Here is a 15,148-nt window from a genome sequence, read left to right on the forward strand (position 1 = left end):
TACAAAGTTAGGTCACTAGGACCCCAATCCCACACCAAATAAGTCAACATGAAGAATCTTACTTCTATCTGTGGTACAGGTTTTAAATTCTGCTTCCCACTCCAACAAGATGGTGATGAGAATGCACAGCACCAGGAAGGGAAATAAAAACTCTGATCATTCCCCCCAGCATATTTGAAGGGGGAAATTTGTAACTGACCAGAAGGACAAAAAGGGTGTAGCTACAGGCAATGGACTTGACTTTGGCAAAAGTTGAGGAGGTTTTGTCATTCTCCAACATAACCATCCCCACTCTTTCCCTTGAGCTGGTGAGCCAGATCAGGAGACTAATTCACTACTGTGAGTAGAGGGTGGGGGGTCAGTGGGGGATGATGCGTGTGTGGATGTACGTAAGAGCACGAAAGAACAACTTTGGATAGGTGTTTTCTCCTATAAAAGCCGCCTCCTTTAAGATTAAAGGGCATAAACCTCAGGAAAAATCTTTGTCCTCTTAAGGCTATTTATTTACTCATGCAAGCTTCTCTACATATGCTTGATTTTGAAAAAGGGGGGTAAGAAAAAAGCAGGTACATTCATCTTTGACACAATCTTCAGGTAGCTGCACTCTATTTTTGAGAACATTGGGATTATCTTTCAGCTATCACAGAGGTGATGGTGGAAACCCATAAGAAAACCGTAAAGGAAAACAATGACGTGAGAAGTTTCAACAACGTAATCCCCATTACTCAATGAGAGCTTACCATTTTTTAATGTTTTCAGACACTTAGGGGTGAAGACTGCATAGGAAAGCAGCACATACCTTTGGATCTGCCAAGGCATTAATGACATTTCCAAGAGCTAGCAGGGAGCGGTTAATATTTGTTCCTTCTCTAAAACGAGCCCCCTTGGTATTTGTCACACTGGCACGTTCAGATCCTGCCAGGTCAATGAGAGACATTTTGGCGATGCGAACATTTTGATTAATACTAGCTGTTTTATCTTGCTGCCTTAGATAAATCTACAATTAAAAAAAGAAGAAAATAATTAAAAAGTAACCACTAATTGGTCTGTTGTTACTCTAAGCTATAAGTTACAGCGTAACAATTGTTTTCAGAAATTCTTATTAGAATCAGTCCCAAAATTAAACCTTTCAGTACATATTTAACACCAACAGGCAGTTTGGCCTAATGAAGAATAGTAAATTGATTTCTGACACTTACCTCAAACTCACCTGCTTCAGGTATTAGTAGGGAAAAAGAAGCAGAGCATAGTTGCACTGAGTTTGGCTGGGATGGAGTTAATTTTCTGCATAGCAGCCTATATGGTGCTTTCAGATTTCTGACTCAAACAGTGCTGCTAAAACATCAGTGTTTGGCTTTTGCTGAACAGCAGTTGTACGGTGTCAAGGCAGTTGGCAAGAGGTTGCAAGGGGACAGCTAACCCCAAGTGACCAAAATTTTCACCAAAGTAACCATTGCTTGATGACTGGCTGAGCATCAGTTTGCCTGTGGCAAGTGCTTCTTTCCCCCAACATCCCCTTCACTGATTAAGTGAAGCACAAGTTATTTCCCTCTCCCTCTTGCTTCTGCCCTTTTGATTCTCTCCCTCATCCTGCTGCAGAGGATTAATCAAGCAACTGGGCTGGGGCTTACCACAGTGGCAAAGACTGGCAAGCTTCAAACGAATTTCATAGGTAAAATAGCTCTTGATTCTTCCGCACTCAAGATGTATACCACACTACTGCACTTTAAACTGAAAAAGGCGTTTGTTTTTTAAAGGCACCTTTAAGAGTATGCCATAAAGACATATACATAGGGATAAACTAGGAAAAAGGCTGGACTTTCAGTCACCTAGACTTAACTGTAACTACCATTCATAGGGAAACAATACTCATTTACAAACACATACTACTTCAGGGTCTTTTGGAAAGCTGTGACCCCTGAGGCTACTTGCTCCCCCCTCATCCCTTCTTTTCTGAAATTTTCATGGTACAGGAGATATACAAGGAACTAAATGCTTTTGTTTCCTTCTGCTAGTGAATGTATTCCTTCCTCAGGCTTATGAGGAAGTAAGCAGAGCATAATTATACAGACAATAAGAAAAGTTACAGTTGTCCTTAGCTTTTACTTTTTCAGGATTCTCTATAAATTTCCCCTTCTTTTGTGTTGAGTGCTTTGCCATCTGTAAGGCTAATGGTTACCGACACTTTCATGAATGCACTCTTAGACAGTGAATTGGAAAACAGTTGCCATACATATAAGGTGATTGACTAATAAAGATGATATCTCAGCAGTTCTGTAGTTTTAAGCTTTGCACACGAGAAATGAAGTCTTCACGGCAATTTTTAACAGAAAAAAATTAACAAGTATTGTGAGTGAATAAAATTCCTATGACTTGCCACAAAAGGCACGTCTAAACCAAACAGACATGTTTCTATATCAAACACCACAGATAAGTTCTGTTGTACCATTTCTAGTACAATATAAAAAAAACAAAGAAGAAAAAAGTCACTTCCCTGTACTTATCTTGGTAAAGTAGCTATCTCAGGCTGGTAGCACTCTACCAGAACCCAGTAACTATCATTACTGACATATGGAAAGGTGAAGCGAGCAAAATTATGCTGTATGACTCAAGCTTTTATAAAAATTCAAAAGATACAGGAAATGCCCCAAAGCAGAATCTTTTCTATTTCTTTGTCCATCGGCAGAACACTTTCAATAGAACAGTGTGGCAATTGGGATTTTACTTTCAGATGCAGTAACTGCCTGACCTAGATAGAGACTTCAAACCTAAGACAGATGGTACAGTAAGGCAAAACTTGCATCTCCAAAATCAGCTCAGAATGTCCTGGGCCAAGACTTTTACTACTCTGAGTCAGTTCCAGAAAACATCCTGCTCCAATCAAATTAACAAGAAAAAACAAAGCCAGCATAAAAGATAACTGACCTCTACAAACAAGAGCAACTCTTAAAACAATAGAAACCTTAAAAATGAAGAGGAATCAAGACAGCAATAGGGATTTCTCATCATTTATATTTGTGGAACCAAAGAGGCAATAAAGAATAAACAGGTAAGACATGTTTTGCAGAATGTCACAGATTTGTGGAAATAGATGAGAAATTGACCTAAGTGATTACTCATAGTACTAATTGACCAGTTTGTAATTATTTCTTACAGATGCCAACACTGCTAATAAGCGCATCAAATAGGTAGATATCTAAGAAACCACTTCAGAAATGTGTATGGTTGTAAATTTGTGTAGCTTAAACCAGTACGTATTAATTAAAATCTGTTAAACTTTCAATTGCATTCATTGGACCAATCTAGTTAGCAACAGTAATATTCCTTTAAAGTACTACATGCAGATGCAGCATTTCTATTAAGCATCTATTGACACACACTTTTTCTAAATTACATAATCCTCCCCTCCTCTCAAACATAAAGTCACTTCTGTGAAAGGCTTAAAACCCATTCACTCTCAAATGCACTATTATTCAAAGGCTGCACTAGTTTATCTTTGAGAACACATGATATTAGTAGATAATTATATAAACCACACATTCAAGATACAATTATCTAGCAAAACAAATCATGACTTTTACCAATAGCTTGTGCACTCAGAAGAAAATAACACTGAAGTGAAAGAAATTAAATATCTTGATAGACAGCTAGACCATCTCAGTGTATACTTTTTGCTTTTTAAAGTCAGATGCTTACTGTAACAGTATTTGGTAAACATTCAAATGATTGTTGTTTGTACTTTCTCATGCATTACACCAGTTTACACAGTGTGTATATAATACAAAAAAAATTAAAGCCAAATCTTGTTCATTTTATAACTTAATATGAAAAGCATTTACAAAACCACTGAGCATGACAGTTTTTGTTCAGTGCATTGCAAACAAGCTGGATTCTAAATATATTTTTATACATACACAGGAATACTATATTTGCTGTTCCTACAACATTTAGATGTGAGAGGATCTTTGTTTTCATTATGTTTTTACTTATATTGCCAGAAAGTAAACAACCATCTCACCTGTAAGCATTCATATCTGGTTCACTTTTGCTGTAAGCTAGAAATGGTTTGAAATGATAAATTTTTAAAAAGTGTAAATCCAATCAAGTATACCAACCTCTTTTTTTTTTCCCATACAAACAAAATTGTGGTAAGATATAGGTATACTAATTTTGTCAGTGTAGTTTATTTGATGAATATGAAACTTCTGCTAACAAGTAGACATATCTACAGTGAGATCAATTTGCCAGAATAAATATATAACGTAGGCTGGAGAAGACAAATTCTCCAGCATCCCTGCTCATTGAATGGCTTGTCATCTTAAAGATACCATGAGCCTGCAAAATCTACCTAATTTATTTAGTTGCTTGCCACTTATAGAAATGAACTGAGGAGAACGCAAAGCTTGCCAGATAATACAATCCAGAGCTTTTTTCTGAGTAAAGGTGAGGGAGGTAAGATATTCCACAGCCCAGCAAGTAAAGAAGCAGAAATCAGCAGTTCACTCTCTGATCTCATGTCTGTGGCACAGTACTTTGGGCCTTATTAAGAGTAGCACACATACACAGCAACGCAGTTCTTAAACTGAACAACTTAGTAAGAAGTCTTCACCTTAAATGTACAACCATGGGCAAGATCTCAGGGGAAATTAAAACAGGAAGGGCAATTTCCAACAGAAGTCTAAGGTATATACGAAAACATTGAAGTTTTTAGAGTAGGAATGACTTTCACTGTGTTACATGTTTTGGAAGTATTTAACACATCTGCTGTCTGTTATTAACCTCTTCTCATTAGTATGACAGTAGAGCTCTGGAGTGCTAACTTTACTACTACTTGCATTGCCATCATCTGTGGCAAAATACAAACTTTGGCTACAGTTACTAAGCATTGCCTAAGTCTGCACACACAGTTAAGAAATGCCTAACAGTTAAATAGTTCAGTTGTAATGCAAGGACTAGAATTCAAATTGATTTTAATATTTTGCAACCCAGAATGACAACATATAAATAATTCAAGATAATGTGCAGTATGCACTAGCAAACAGAAGTTTTAGTTAACAAGGCTAATTTTTAAATATTTTTTAAAAATATCACAGGTTGTATTTAAGAGGAGTCAGAAGGATAAGATGGTCGTTAGCAAACAGCAGTAATCTTTGGAGAAGTCTTAAGTTCTAGCCGATTTGTACAACACATGCAAAACTCATCTAAAGAAACTAAAAATCAGCATTTCATTTTGATCATGCAAGTACACGTACGGAGATATTTTCAGAGAACATACACTGCTTTATTTGTTCTAAAACTTGGTACATATCAGAATATTAAGAAATCACTTTAGTGTGAAAATCAACCTCAACCAAAATAAGCAGGATGAGAAAGCACTACTTGAGATTCTCAGTTTACAGTCAGACATAACTGCATTCTGTAAAATATTTTTCCTAGAAAAATGCCGAGCAACGTAGTGAAACCAGAAAGCATCAAACAAAATCCCAACAACTTCCAGTTTATAAGATTACAATATGGAAGTATATTCAAAGCTCAAAATTACAGTTTTACAGAAAAGATATTTCTTCTGAGGAATACTAATTCAAACAATTGGAACTAGAGACCTTTTCATTGAATTTGTTTCTTCAGATATAATCACTATGAACCTTTACATACATACAAGGACTGAGAAGTCAAAATAGTAAACTGGAAAACTTTAATCTCCTCTCACCCAAAATAAGGTTCCACACAGTTTAAGAAAGCTTCTATTGTATTTAACTTTAAACAAAACCTACAACTCATAGTAATGTCCACTGCACATCTGCTATATCATCTTACCTGAAAGACAGCATGGGACCGGGAAGAGGAGGCATTTACGTCTGTGGGATGTTGTGTTCTATTTTTATTTCCATAATCCAACATTTGAAGGATTTCCTCTGCCGATTTAGGCTTTAAGGGTAGAACAGAAGATAAATGCACTTTTTTGTCAGCTATAGGAGATTCCACACTGATTCTAAAATACATTAACATTCACCTTCATAAAAATAAATGAACTTTTCAAACAAACATTCTCAGTTAAAAAACAGTAAGGTACAAAAAGCAAGCACTTAACTGTAGAAACTACATCACAAATATTTTTAGTGAAGAATTTAAACAAATCTGCAAAGGTTCTCCACAGTTAGAAGAAGTGATATTTAATAACGATTGACTTAATTTTTTCTTGTACTAATGCATTAAACAGTGATATACTATTTTTCCCCATAAGACCCAAGCTTTGGGAAGGACGATGTTCGGAGTGAGCCAAGCTAATAACACTTTTTCCTGTTGAACCATTATTCCATGCACTCAAAAGCTGGAAGCTACAAAGGATGTAACGTACACTAAAAGGCTGCAAGAAAGTAGGCCCACAAGTTGATTTTCAGATTGGAAAACTAAGTTCTGTCACTGACTTTGCCAAAGAATTGCTATGCTGCCCTGGAAAAGTAATTAAACATTAAACTTTCCAAACGTGGTTATTTAAAAACAAAAATAACCCTAAGACATTGCAGAGGTGTAGAACACTCCAAGATGGCACTGAAGGCAGTGAATTTCTTTAAAATGCACTAAGATGTTTTAGCTAGAAAACCCAAATCTTCCAAAACCTGAAGGTGAGCATCAAACCAATGGTACCCTTTTGATAATAAGGACCAAATGCTTTTATCCATTTGTATTCAAGAATATTAGCAGCTTTTTCCACAACATGCTTTTGAACAATTAATTAGCTTTGCAAGTTATTAAGGTTCTAGTGATTATGGTAGGAAGAAAAGCCCACTAGGAACTTACAAGTTGCAGATAACTGTCACAGATCAACGGGAACTTCACCATTTTCTCAAATACATTGTGAGGCTTCCTGAATTTCAGTATCTATTTACATACCTGATGTAATGTTAGCCCTTGAACTACCACCCCTTTCTGGGTATCTTCACGAACAGCCAGAGGTCCCGAGTTTACCAGCAGATCACGGATCTGTTCATTGTAGACCTTTGAATGTGAATTTAAAGTCTTTTAATAAAACTATCCTACCATACCTGACAGGATTAAGTGTAACCAACCAGAAATCACAGTCTTCTAATACATAAGACAAAGTAACAAATTCATTCTATAGAATTTTTGCCAAACAGTTTTCCTATATCGAGCTTGATATGTTTTAGCCACTGAAGTGGGCGGCACTCCTTCCTAATAAAGTCTTTATTATTAAAAAAGTAAAAGCTTACTTTTTAAAAAAAAAAATTTGCAGCAAGCACAAATCCAGAAGCATTTATTGTCCTCTATCACACTTCAGAATCTATACTTCAGCAAGATTTCTTAATCCAAATGTACTACCATTAAAATTCTTAAATTTCTTGGTCTGTGGAAGCACATGGCAAAGCAAACTTTTTCCTCCTCCTTCTTCCCTTCCCAAATACTAACTATTCTTTCACTAAGACTTTGAGGAGGCCAGAAGGTAACAATTTTACTACTACTGCTTGACAGCAGTGCCAAGACAGCTACTTGTAAAAACAGAACCGTGATGCAAAAAAGTTGGAGAGGAGAAGATGACAAAGAACAAAAGGAATATTTGTAAAGAACTAACCATTGGCATAGCAGCTCTAATTCAAGTAGTTGTACTGTAGCTCAGATAAATAAAATAAACTGAAAGCTTTAAAAAACATCATTGAAAAGGGATTAGAAATCATTTTGTTGTGTGATTTCACAGTACTTATAGCATTTTATTGTGAAGTCCTGAAATACAACCCTGAAAAGATATTTTCTTGTACACATCAACAGATGTTCAGAGGGACATAAGTGATCAGCAAGATAGAAATCATTAGAATGTTTAGTAAATATATTAGAAGAGATTGTCCTTTTTGGGCAGCCTTCTGTAAATCAGTAACAGGTGCCTGTGAGTAACATCAAATTTATTGAGAACCATTCAGTTCCATCCCTATCAGGGACACATTTTGCAAAGTCTCACCCAGCAAGGGCCAGGGGGAAGACAAAACCAGCTTGCCTTTATTAAAATATGCCTTATTTAAAGCAACATAACAAATACAGGAACTTGCTTACCTCTAAATAAGAGACGGCAACATTGCATATTTTATCTTCTTTTATTTGATCCATGCAATTATAAAGTGCCATCATGGTTAAATACATCACTCCAGGATCTTCAGGGGAACCTAACATTGTATGAGTCTTTCCAGCTCCTGTTGCACCATATGCAAGCACTGAATTTTCACACAAAAGCAACAAAGCAGAAAGATGTACTTTATACCAGTAAACTAATCAGGAATGCAAAAGTCAAAAGGACACGCACACACCTCTGTCATTCTGCACAGCTGTTTATATAAACTAAATAAGTTTCTTACTCAGGCTTTACCTGTACAGCTATAATCAGCGAGCTATTTCAAAATCACATTTATTTTTGAATTTTCAGTTCAAAATTCATTCATTGATAATTTACATGAAAATATTATTTGCTTACTCTCCTAACCCATAGCCATCAACTTATTGCAGGTAGGTATTTTGTTTCCTCACTACCTTCCATTTGCCAATTAAAAACCCAAGCTCTTAACACAGTTCATAATACAGGCTACCACACACTCAGTGACACAACTGCTCCTGGTTGGATAATTCTTTCCAAAGGACTCCCCTCATAAGTATGCATATTTCAGATAAAATTCTGAAGTCTATTATAGCCGTAACATGAGTTCATTTTCAAAATAGAATACAGCTCTCCTAACTTCTGTAGGCTAAAAAGCCAGCTTCTCATATCTATAAATTAAACCCAAGTGCTTTATTTCTCTCTCAGTCTTTTTTAAGGCCTCTGCAGCAGTCAAATACAATGGTAGAAACTTTGAGGAATTTAGTGAAGTTTTTAAATTGAAGAAGATAAATAGCAAAGTTACCTGTGCAGTTATATCCATTTAAGAAACCATCAATTACACTTTTGGTAGTATGCTCAAAAACTTCCAACTGGGATGAACTTTCAGCAAAAACAGCATCAAACACAAACTTCAGATCTTTCTTTTTTCTTTTATTAATATCCCTGTGGGTCAGTCTCTTCCCGTGAAAGAAGCTAACTTCTTCCTCCTTTGGATCAAAGACCAATATATGCTGGTCAACAACATGAACAACCTTGCTAAAGTTGCCATCTTTTTCCTTTTGAGACTCTGGACGGACACGGACCACCACTTTCACATGATTACAGACATCATCTTCCTGAGCAGCAGACATATCAACATCCCTTTTGTCCCCTTTCTTCACTTCTAAGACTCTTTCAGACCAAGCAGGTGAATCTTTTCTGCAATTGACAAAAAAGAGAGGCCTTATATTTCAAATAATTCACACCTTTAATCAGGACTAACATCTTGCACCTGTGCTGGATCTGCCCATCCCTTGTTAGTTAGCCCTCAGGACTGCTACAGTGATAACACAACTTTAGAAAGCACTGTTAACTGGCCTGAAAAGGTGACCTAATTCAGCACAGCTTTAAGAAAACTAAGTAGCATTTCCCTAGGAAATTCATAAGCTTATTTCAACAATTTAAACTATTAATTCATCTACTGTCTTTCCTTTATTTCCAAGCAAGCTTGCAGATGAGCTACCAGATTTCCACAGACCGAAGCAAGTGGTTTTCTTGTCCTTCAGCAAAACACAGAGTAGCCGCCTATCTGCTTTTTCTGAGGTATTGGTTTAGTCACGTAGCACGTCGGTTTAAAGAGACAGTTAAAGTGGGATTCACGTTAACATAACTCGCATGGGATACAGAAACACGTTCCATAGACGTCAGACCAGAATTTCCTTTAAATGGGCCATCCCTGCTGATAACTGAGGCTCGTTCGCTCCTAACAGTGGACAGTGATCTTCACACTAAAGGCTCTAGATGACACTTTTTCAGCTTTAAGGCAAGCTTATCCTCTCTCAGCCGAGCCACCCCACGGCCGCTAGCGCGACCGAGACACGGCCACGGAGCAAGGCCGTAACGCGGACGGAATACCCAGAGGCTGGCGAGCGGGAAGGGGGGGGGGCGCGGCCCAGCCCCACCCCACTCGGCCCTCTCCTCACTCCCCCGTAGAACGCTCTCCCCCAGGGCCCACCACTGGGCTCAGGCCCACAGCACAGCCAGGACTATGGCGAAGGGCCCGACCCCCACCCAGACGCCCGCCTGAGCCAGCACTCACCTCAGCGCCACAGCCGAGCAAACTACCGCTAACCCCGGCCGCCGAATTCAAACACAAGCGGCCCGCCCCCCGCGCCTCCTCATTGGTCGCCGCCGACATGACACCAGCAGTGCGACGGTGCTGACGGTAAGCGTGTGGGGACGAGCAGCTGTGCTGCTTAGTCCCTGTTGGGGCCTGGCCTCCTCTACGGGTGTCCCTAGGGTCGGTCCACGGTGCCTAGCGGGCAGGTGTTGCCCCTCAGGGAGGCTGCAGGTGTCTGGGGGTGGGGGGAGCTCCGAGGTGGTGGCCCCGCCAGCGTTCGGCTGAGGTGGAAGCTCCCACGTAGCTGTAGCGCGGGGGCGGGTGGAGCGTTTCCCGCCCTTCTGAGCCTGTTAGGGGGACAGCTCAGGGGGACAGTAGGTGGCCTAGGTGGACGGGAGGTGAAGCGAAGCGGGTGGGGGGTGGGGGGGAAGGACCCTGCTGGGAATGGGGGCTGAGGGGCAGTGGCAGGGCCCGCCGTGAAGGGGTTTTCCTCCTGGGCCTGGCGGGGTGGGCAGGCGGCCTCCCGTGTCCCGCTGGGCGGGGAGCAGCCCTCAGCCTTTTCCTCCTTTTCCTCCCGCGCATCGCCGTGGGGCCTGGTTTGGGCTGGGGTGTGGGCTCTTCTCTGGTGGTCTCTGAGAAAAAGCGTTATGGAGCTGAATTTTTGTTTCCTGGCTGCCTTTACTATCTGCTTCAGTGCGAGTCCTGCTACACAGGTGGCTGCCTCAAAACTGCGCCTGAATGCCGCTTAAGAATGTGTGCTGTAAGAAAGTGTGCTTTTTGCTCACTTCAAAGGAAAAAATCCCCAAATGTGTAGAATGAGGTTGGTTGTGAGCAAAGCGTGTACCTAACATTAACATCTCCTGGGCTTGTACCAGCACAGGGCAATGTGAATTGAATGATGATTGTTGGTCTTCACGCTGTTCATACGATATTTTCTGTAGAGGCATTGTGGTTCATTGCAAAACCTTAGGGCTGTAGTATGTCTGTGCAAGGTTACAGTCTGATACATGCTTCTAAATTGAATATAAGGGGAAATACTGCCCAGCTGAAGCTTAAATTATCAGAATAACTTTCCAGAGGTGATGACTCTGCGTGTTTTATCTATGCAGGCAAAATATGTGAAGCCTCTAGCTACGTAAAGCGTGTAATAAAAATCTCATAGTTAAAATAAGGTTTCCCATCTGTTAATGGGGATAAATGTAGGATGGTACTTTTTTGCATGGTTTTATGTCGAAGTTTACAACTTCTCTGCCTGGCAGGAGAGGGTATGCAATACAGTATTACAGAAGGTCCCCGCTCCATAAAGAAATGCAGATATCTTATAAATAAAGCCTTATTATCACCTATGTTAAACTTCCAATTTGGTTTTTTTTTTATGGTGGGTAAAAATTAGCTTACGTCATGCAGTCTTCTAGTAGAAGGCTACTGGCTTGGTTTTGGAGTTTTTTGGACAGGGGAAAAAAAATCATCGGTTCTCCAAAGACAAGCTATGTAGCTAGCCACCCTGATGTTTCCAGGGTTTTAAGTATTATTTCAGTTAGTTATACTCCGGAGAATTCCCTCTGGCTGTGCTTCAGGTATTTAGTATTACAAGATGTAATGCACGATGAAAACCGTATATTTACTACATGCATAACACTAAATTATAGCACTCTTTTAAATATGGTTGCAGATTTTGATATGTCTATTCCTGTTTTAAGTAGAAATATGGAAAACTTGGCAACCAGAGTGTTACTATTCAGTGCAATTGTCTCACGTTTGGCAAAAGGGATGGAAACAGTTTGAAAGTAAAGTCACTGTTCTGGTTGTGCTCAGATTTGGTTAGTCCTTTAATGTTAGTGTCTCTGGGACATTGTAATGCTATTAGAGTCCTGCCAATGAAAAGGAAAAAAAAGCTATTGTTGCTTGAATATGATTGATTGGTAGATAAGATTGAAAATTCTGAAAACAAGTTAAAGAAAGAGGTTCTCACTTTTTGCTGATATGACATATCTATAATACTGCCCATCTTGGGCTGTGTCATGTTTTACGTAGAGCGTTTCTGCTTTGTCTTTTAAACAAACGTACTGTTTTAAATACTTGTTTCAAAGTAAGTCCTGACATCTACTGTTTTTCTAGGTTGATCAACTCCAAAATGTTATCTCAGTGTCTGTGCCAAGTTTACAAATGTTTGTTTCTGCGCAACTTAAAACTGAATTCAATAAATGTGGCTGCTTTGGCCAGAAGGATCCATTCTTCAGCAAAAAAGCTTTCTGACTCTGAGTTAAAGGAACAAACCGTCTGCAAATGTGAAACTGAAGAGTTGCCTCAAAGTACAGAAAACAATAATTTTGGAAGATTGCACATACCAGTGATGCTGGAGGAGGTTGTTAACTGTTTATCCCCCCAGCCAGGCCAGGTGAGTTAAATGGTTAACTAACATTTGTGATTCAGTAATAGTCCAGCAGAAGAATTTGTGTGGTGAGGGATAAGTTTTGTTTAGAGGAATAAAGGGGTGCTCTTTAAGAATCAGTTGCACCTTTTAAAGGTTCTAAATTGTTTTGCAAATCAAATTAAGGCTCTGTATTCATAATAATAAAAATCTGGTATCTGTATGCCTGAATCCCCAAATAAGATGTTTTTTTTAAAACTGTTCTAAGTATTTGAATAATCTCTTGCTTTTGTGCTTGTCTTTCTGTATTGCTCTTGTGTATTTCTAGGGTTGTGTTAATTGCTAATAGTAGCAGGGAGTTCTAATATATGGGTATGTCATCAATTTGTGAAGAGCTCTCTTCCTTTTGTATAAGAGGTATTAAGTATGTAGGTTTTAAAAATAATCATCATTGTACCTCGTTCTGAGGTAATTATTTCCATGGTTTCACTTGGTTTGAGGCACTATATTTCTTTAGGATATGCTTACACGGCATAATGTGGTGCACTGTAGAGGTACTGTAGTTATGGTACCAGAAATGGTTTAGCATCAATAATGTGGAAGTATTACAAGTAGTCTTATTTGGCCACAGTACTGTGAGTAGATCCCTTTTGGTATCTGGGTTAGCTCAGGTCTCTCAAAACAGCAGTGTTGATATATCTGCATTGTACTGGTGTATGCAGTGTAAGTGTACTGTTACACACTCCCTTTACAAAAATGGTACACAGTGAAATAGTTTTCATCTGAGGCATCTTAAATACGATATTAAGTCAAAAGGATTTCTTAAGCAACTTAAATGCTTAAATGTTTTTTACATGCCTTCATCTGTGATTTTAGTGCTTTTTATTAGCTTCATAGAATCCTAATAATTTAGACTTATCAATATGCAGTTTTACTACAAAGACTGAAGTGATACATAAATAAGTAGAAAGTTTGAAGTGTGTGTATGTTTATTTTTACTCGAAAACAGCATCATCCAAGAGTGGCAAAGGGATATAGCATGTTTGAGGTGGATTTGGGGAGCAAAAAATTGCAGTCAAATCGTGTCGCATTGCTTTGTGAGACCTTTAGTTTGGAAGATAATGCATCATTTTAAGTGTTTTGAAAACCAGGGAGAATCCAAATATTGTAATTGTTGTAACATACACATTGCTTTTCCATGTGTCCTACTGTTGAAGATACCTGAACTAGTGAAGTACGTAAGGAACTTTGAGTTCAGATTTCACTCAGATGTCAGAACTATGATGAAATTTTCACACATTAAATGAACATATAAATTGTGATGCTGTATGTATTTTTTCCAGTTGCATAAGTTTTTACCTAAATAAGAATTAAGAGGCTGATGAAGTGACTGTTTATTAAACTGTGTTTGTTGATATAAAAAAAGCTTATTTTGCAACAGAACTTGCAAAAGAAACTCTATTCATGGTTATAAACTGTGGAGAGTAACTATTGTTCCTGAAGGCTTTTTCATAACTTAAATATTTATGAATGTAAAATAGCTTATTATTTGGGTGGGATTTTTTTCAGGTCTGTGTATACATGGTTTTGCAGATTCCTAAGCTAGTGGTGAACCACTAATGACAGATATAAGAGATCACAAGTGTTTTACCTTGAGCAGAAGCATTTATAATATGGTTAACTTGTTTAGCATAACTGAAAATGAAAACAGCACTTCCATTTTTCCTTTTTTTTTAAAAAAGACAGAGTAAATCATATATTTACAGCACTTTGTGAAGCTTGAAGTTTTGAAAATTAGTGTGCAAAAGGATGCAATGTGTCAACTGAGTTTTGCTAGAGTAAGCATCAGTGAAAGTTTGAGCGAAGATTGAAGCTGTTTCTCACTGACTTGAACGGTGCTACAGTTTGTGTTACCATGGATATAGACCTAGGACTGTTGTATCAATTTACATTTTTAAAGTTACAGTCATGACTAGGAAGTCCAAGAACACTTTATTTTGTGGGCAGGGAAGGTAACGTTCTGATCTTGGATTTTGTTCTATTGCTTTCTTCTCTCCTATGCACATGAAGGTTTCCTTTACTTGGCTTTAACAAAGTTATAGTCTTTGTTATAAAAAAGCTGATTTGGGCCTCTATTTCTTGTTGTGTTCTAAGACAAGGAGTTGCCAATATAAAGAAAATCCAATTAGAAAGACAACATTCTCCCTGTAGTTTTGGTCAGTGAATGGGGTTTTCTTATAGGGGTTCCTAAGAAAATAAATGTTACTTAAGAGTAAGTCATAGCTGAGATAGAGATGTTAGTACCCTCCTACTGAATATTTTTGTTGACTGTGTCCTTTGTGAAATCTGTTTGTCAGGGATTGAAGTGATAGTATTTCCACTTATCTTTGAATCTTCTGTTATTGCCTTACAGCTTGTTTCTACAAAGTCCCTGTAGTAGTCCCGTCTTTGAAGCACATTGTACAAATTAGTTTTTACCGATCTACCTCATTTCTCCTCAGTGAAAAGTCTTTTGCAGTAAATCCACACACAAGTAATTTCCTCTTTAAGTTTACTGTATTGACTAAACTACATTTTA

General features: G+C 38.3%; 2 protein-coding genes across 9 annotated transcripts in view; one reads left to right on the forward strand and one right to left on the reverse strand.

Annotated features, from left to right (window-relative positions):
- The window catches only part of KIF18A (kinesin family member 18A), a 43,453-nt gene extending 33,259 nt beyond the window's left edge, over positions 1 to 10,194 (reverse strand). The window contains exons 1-6 of one of the 2 annotated variants that reach the window (XM_054827748.1): positions 10,179 to 10,194; positions 8,904 to 9,298; positions 8,065 to 8,222; positions 6,895 to 6,999; positions 5,818 to 5,928; positions 800 to 997 (exon numbers count right to left, since the gene is read on the reverse strand). In XM_054827748.1, the coding sequence (XP_054683723.1) occupies positions 800 to 997; positions 5,818 to 5,928; positions 6,895 to 6,999; positions 8,065 to 8,222; positions 8,904 to 9,231 (900 nt within the window). In that variant the 5' untranslated portion in view covers positions 9,232 to 9,298; positions 10,179 to 10,194. Of the gene's footprint in view, positions 1 to 799; positions 998 to 5,817; positions 5,929 to 6,894; positions 7,000 to 8,064; positions 8,223 to 8,903; positions 9,299 to 10,178 lie in introns of those variants that run through there. The other variant, XM_054827747.1, reaches the window with a different exon arrangement.
- Positions 10,195 to 10,248: 54 nt separating this feature from the next.
- Positions 10,249 to 15,148, forward strand: part of METTL15 (methyltransferase like 15) — a 96,378-nt gene continuing 91,478 nt past the window's right edge. Inside the window, exons 1-3 of one of the 7 annotated variants that reach the window (XM_054827750.1) lie at positions 10,317 to 10,379; positions 10,894 to 11,019; positions 12,318 to 12,597. In XM_054827750.1, coding sequence (XP_054683725.1) covers positions 11,006 to 11,019; positions 12,318 to 12,597 — 294 coding nt within the window. In that variant the 5' untranslated portion in view covers positions 10,317 to 10,379; positions 10,894 to 11,005. The other 6 variants (XM_054827751.1, XM_054827755.1, XM_054827754.1 and 3 more) reach the window with 6 other exon arrangements.

This window comes from Grus americana, chromosome 5 (assembly GCF_028858705.1).
Source record: "Grus americana isolate bGruAme1 chromosome 5, bGruAme1.mat, whole genome shotgun sequence".
Classification (NCBI taxonomy): domain Eukaryota; kingdom Metazoa; phylum Chordata; class Aves; order Gruiformes; family Gruidae; genus Grus; species Grus americana.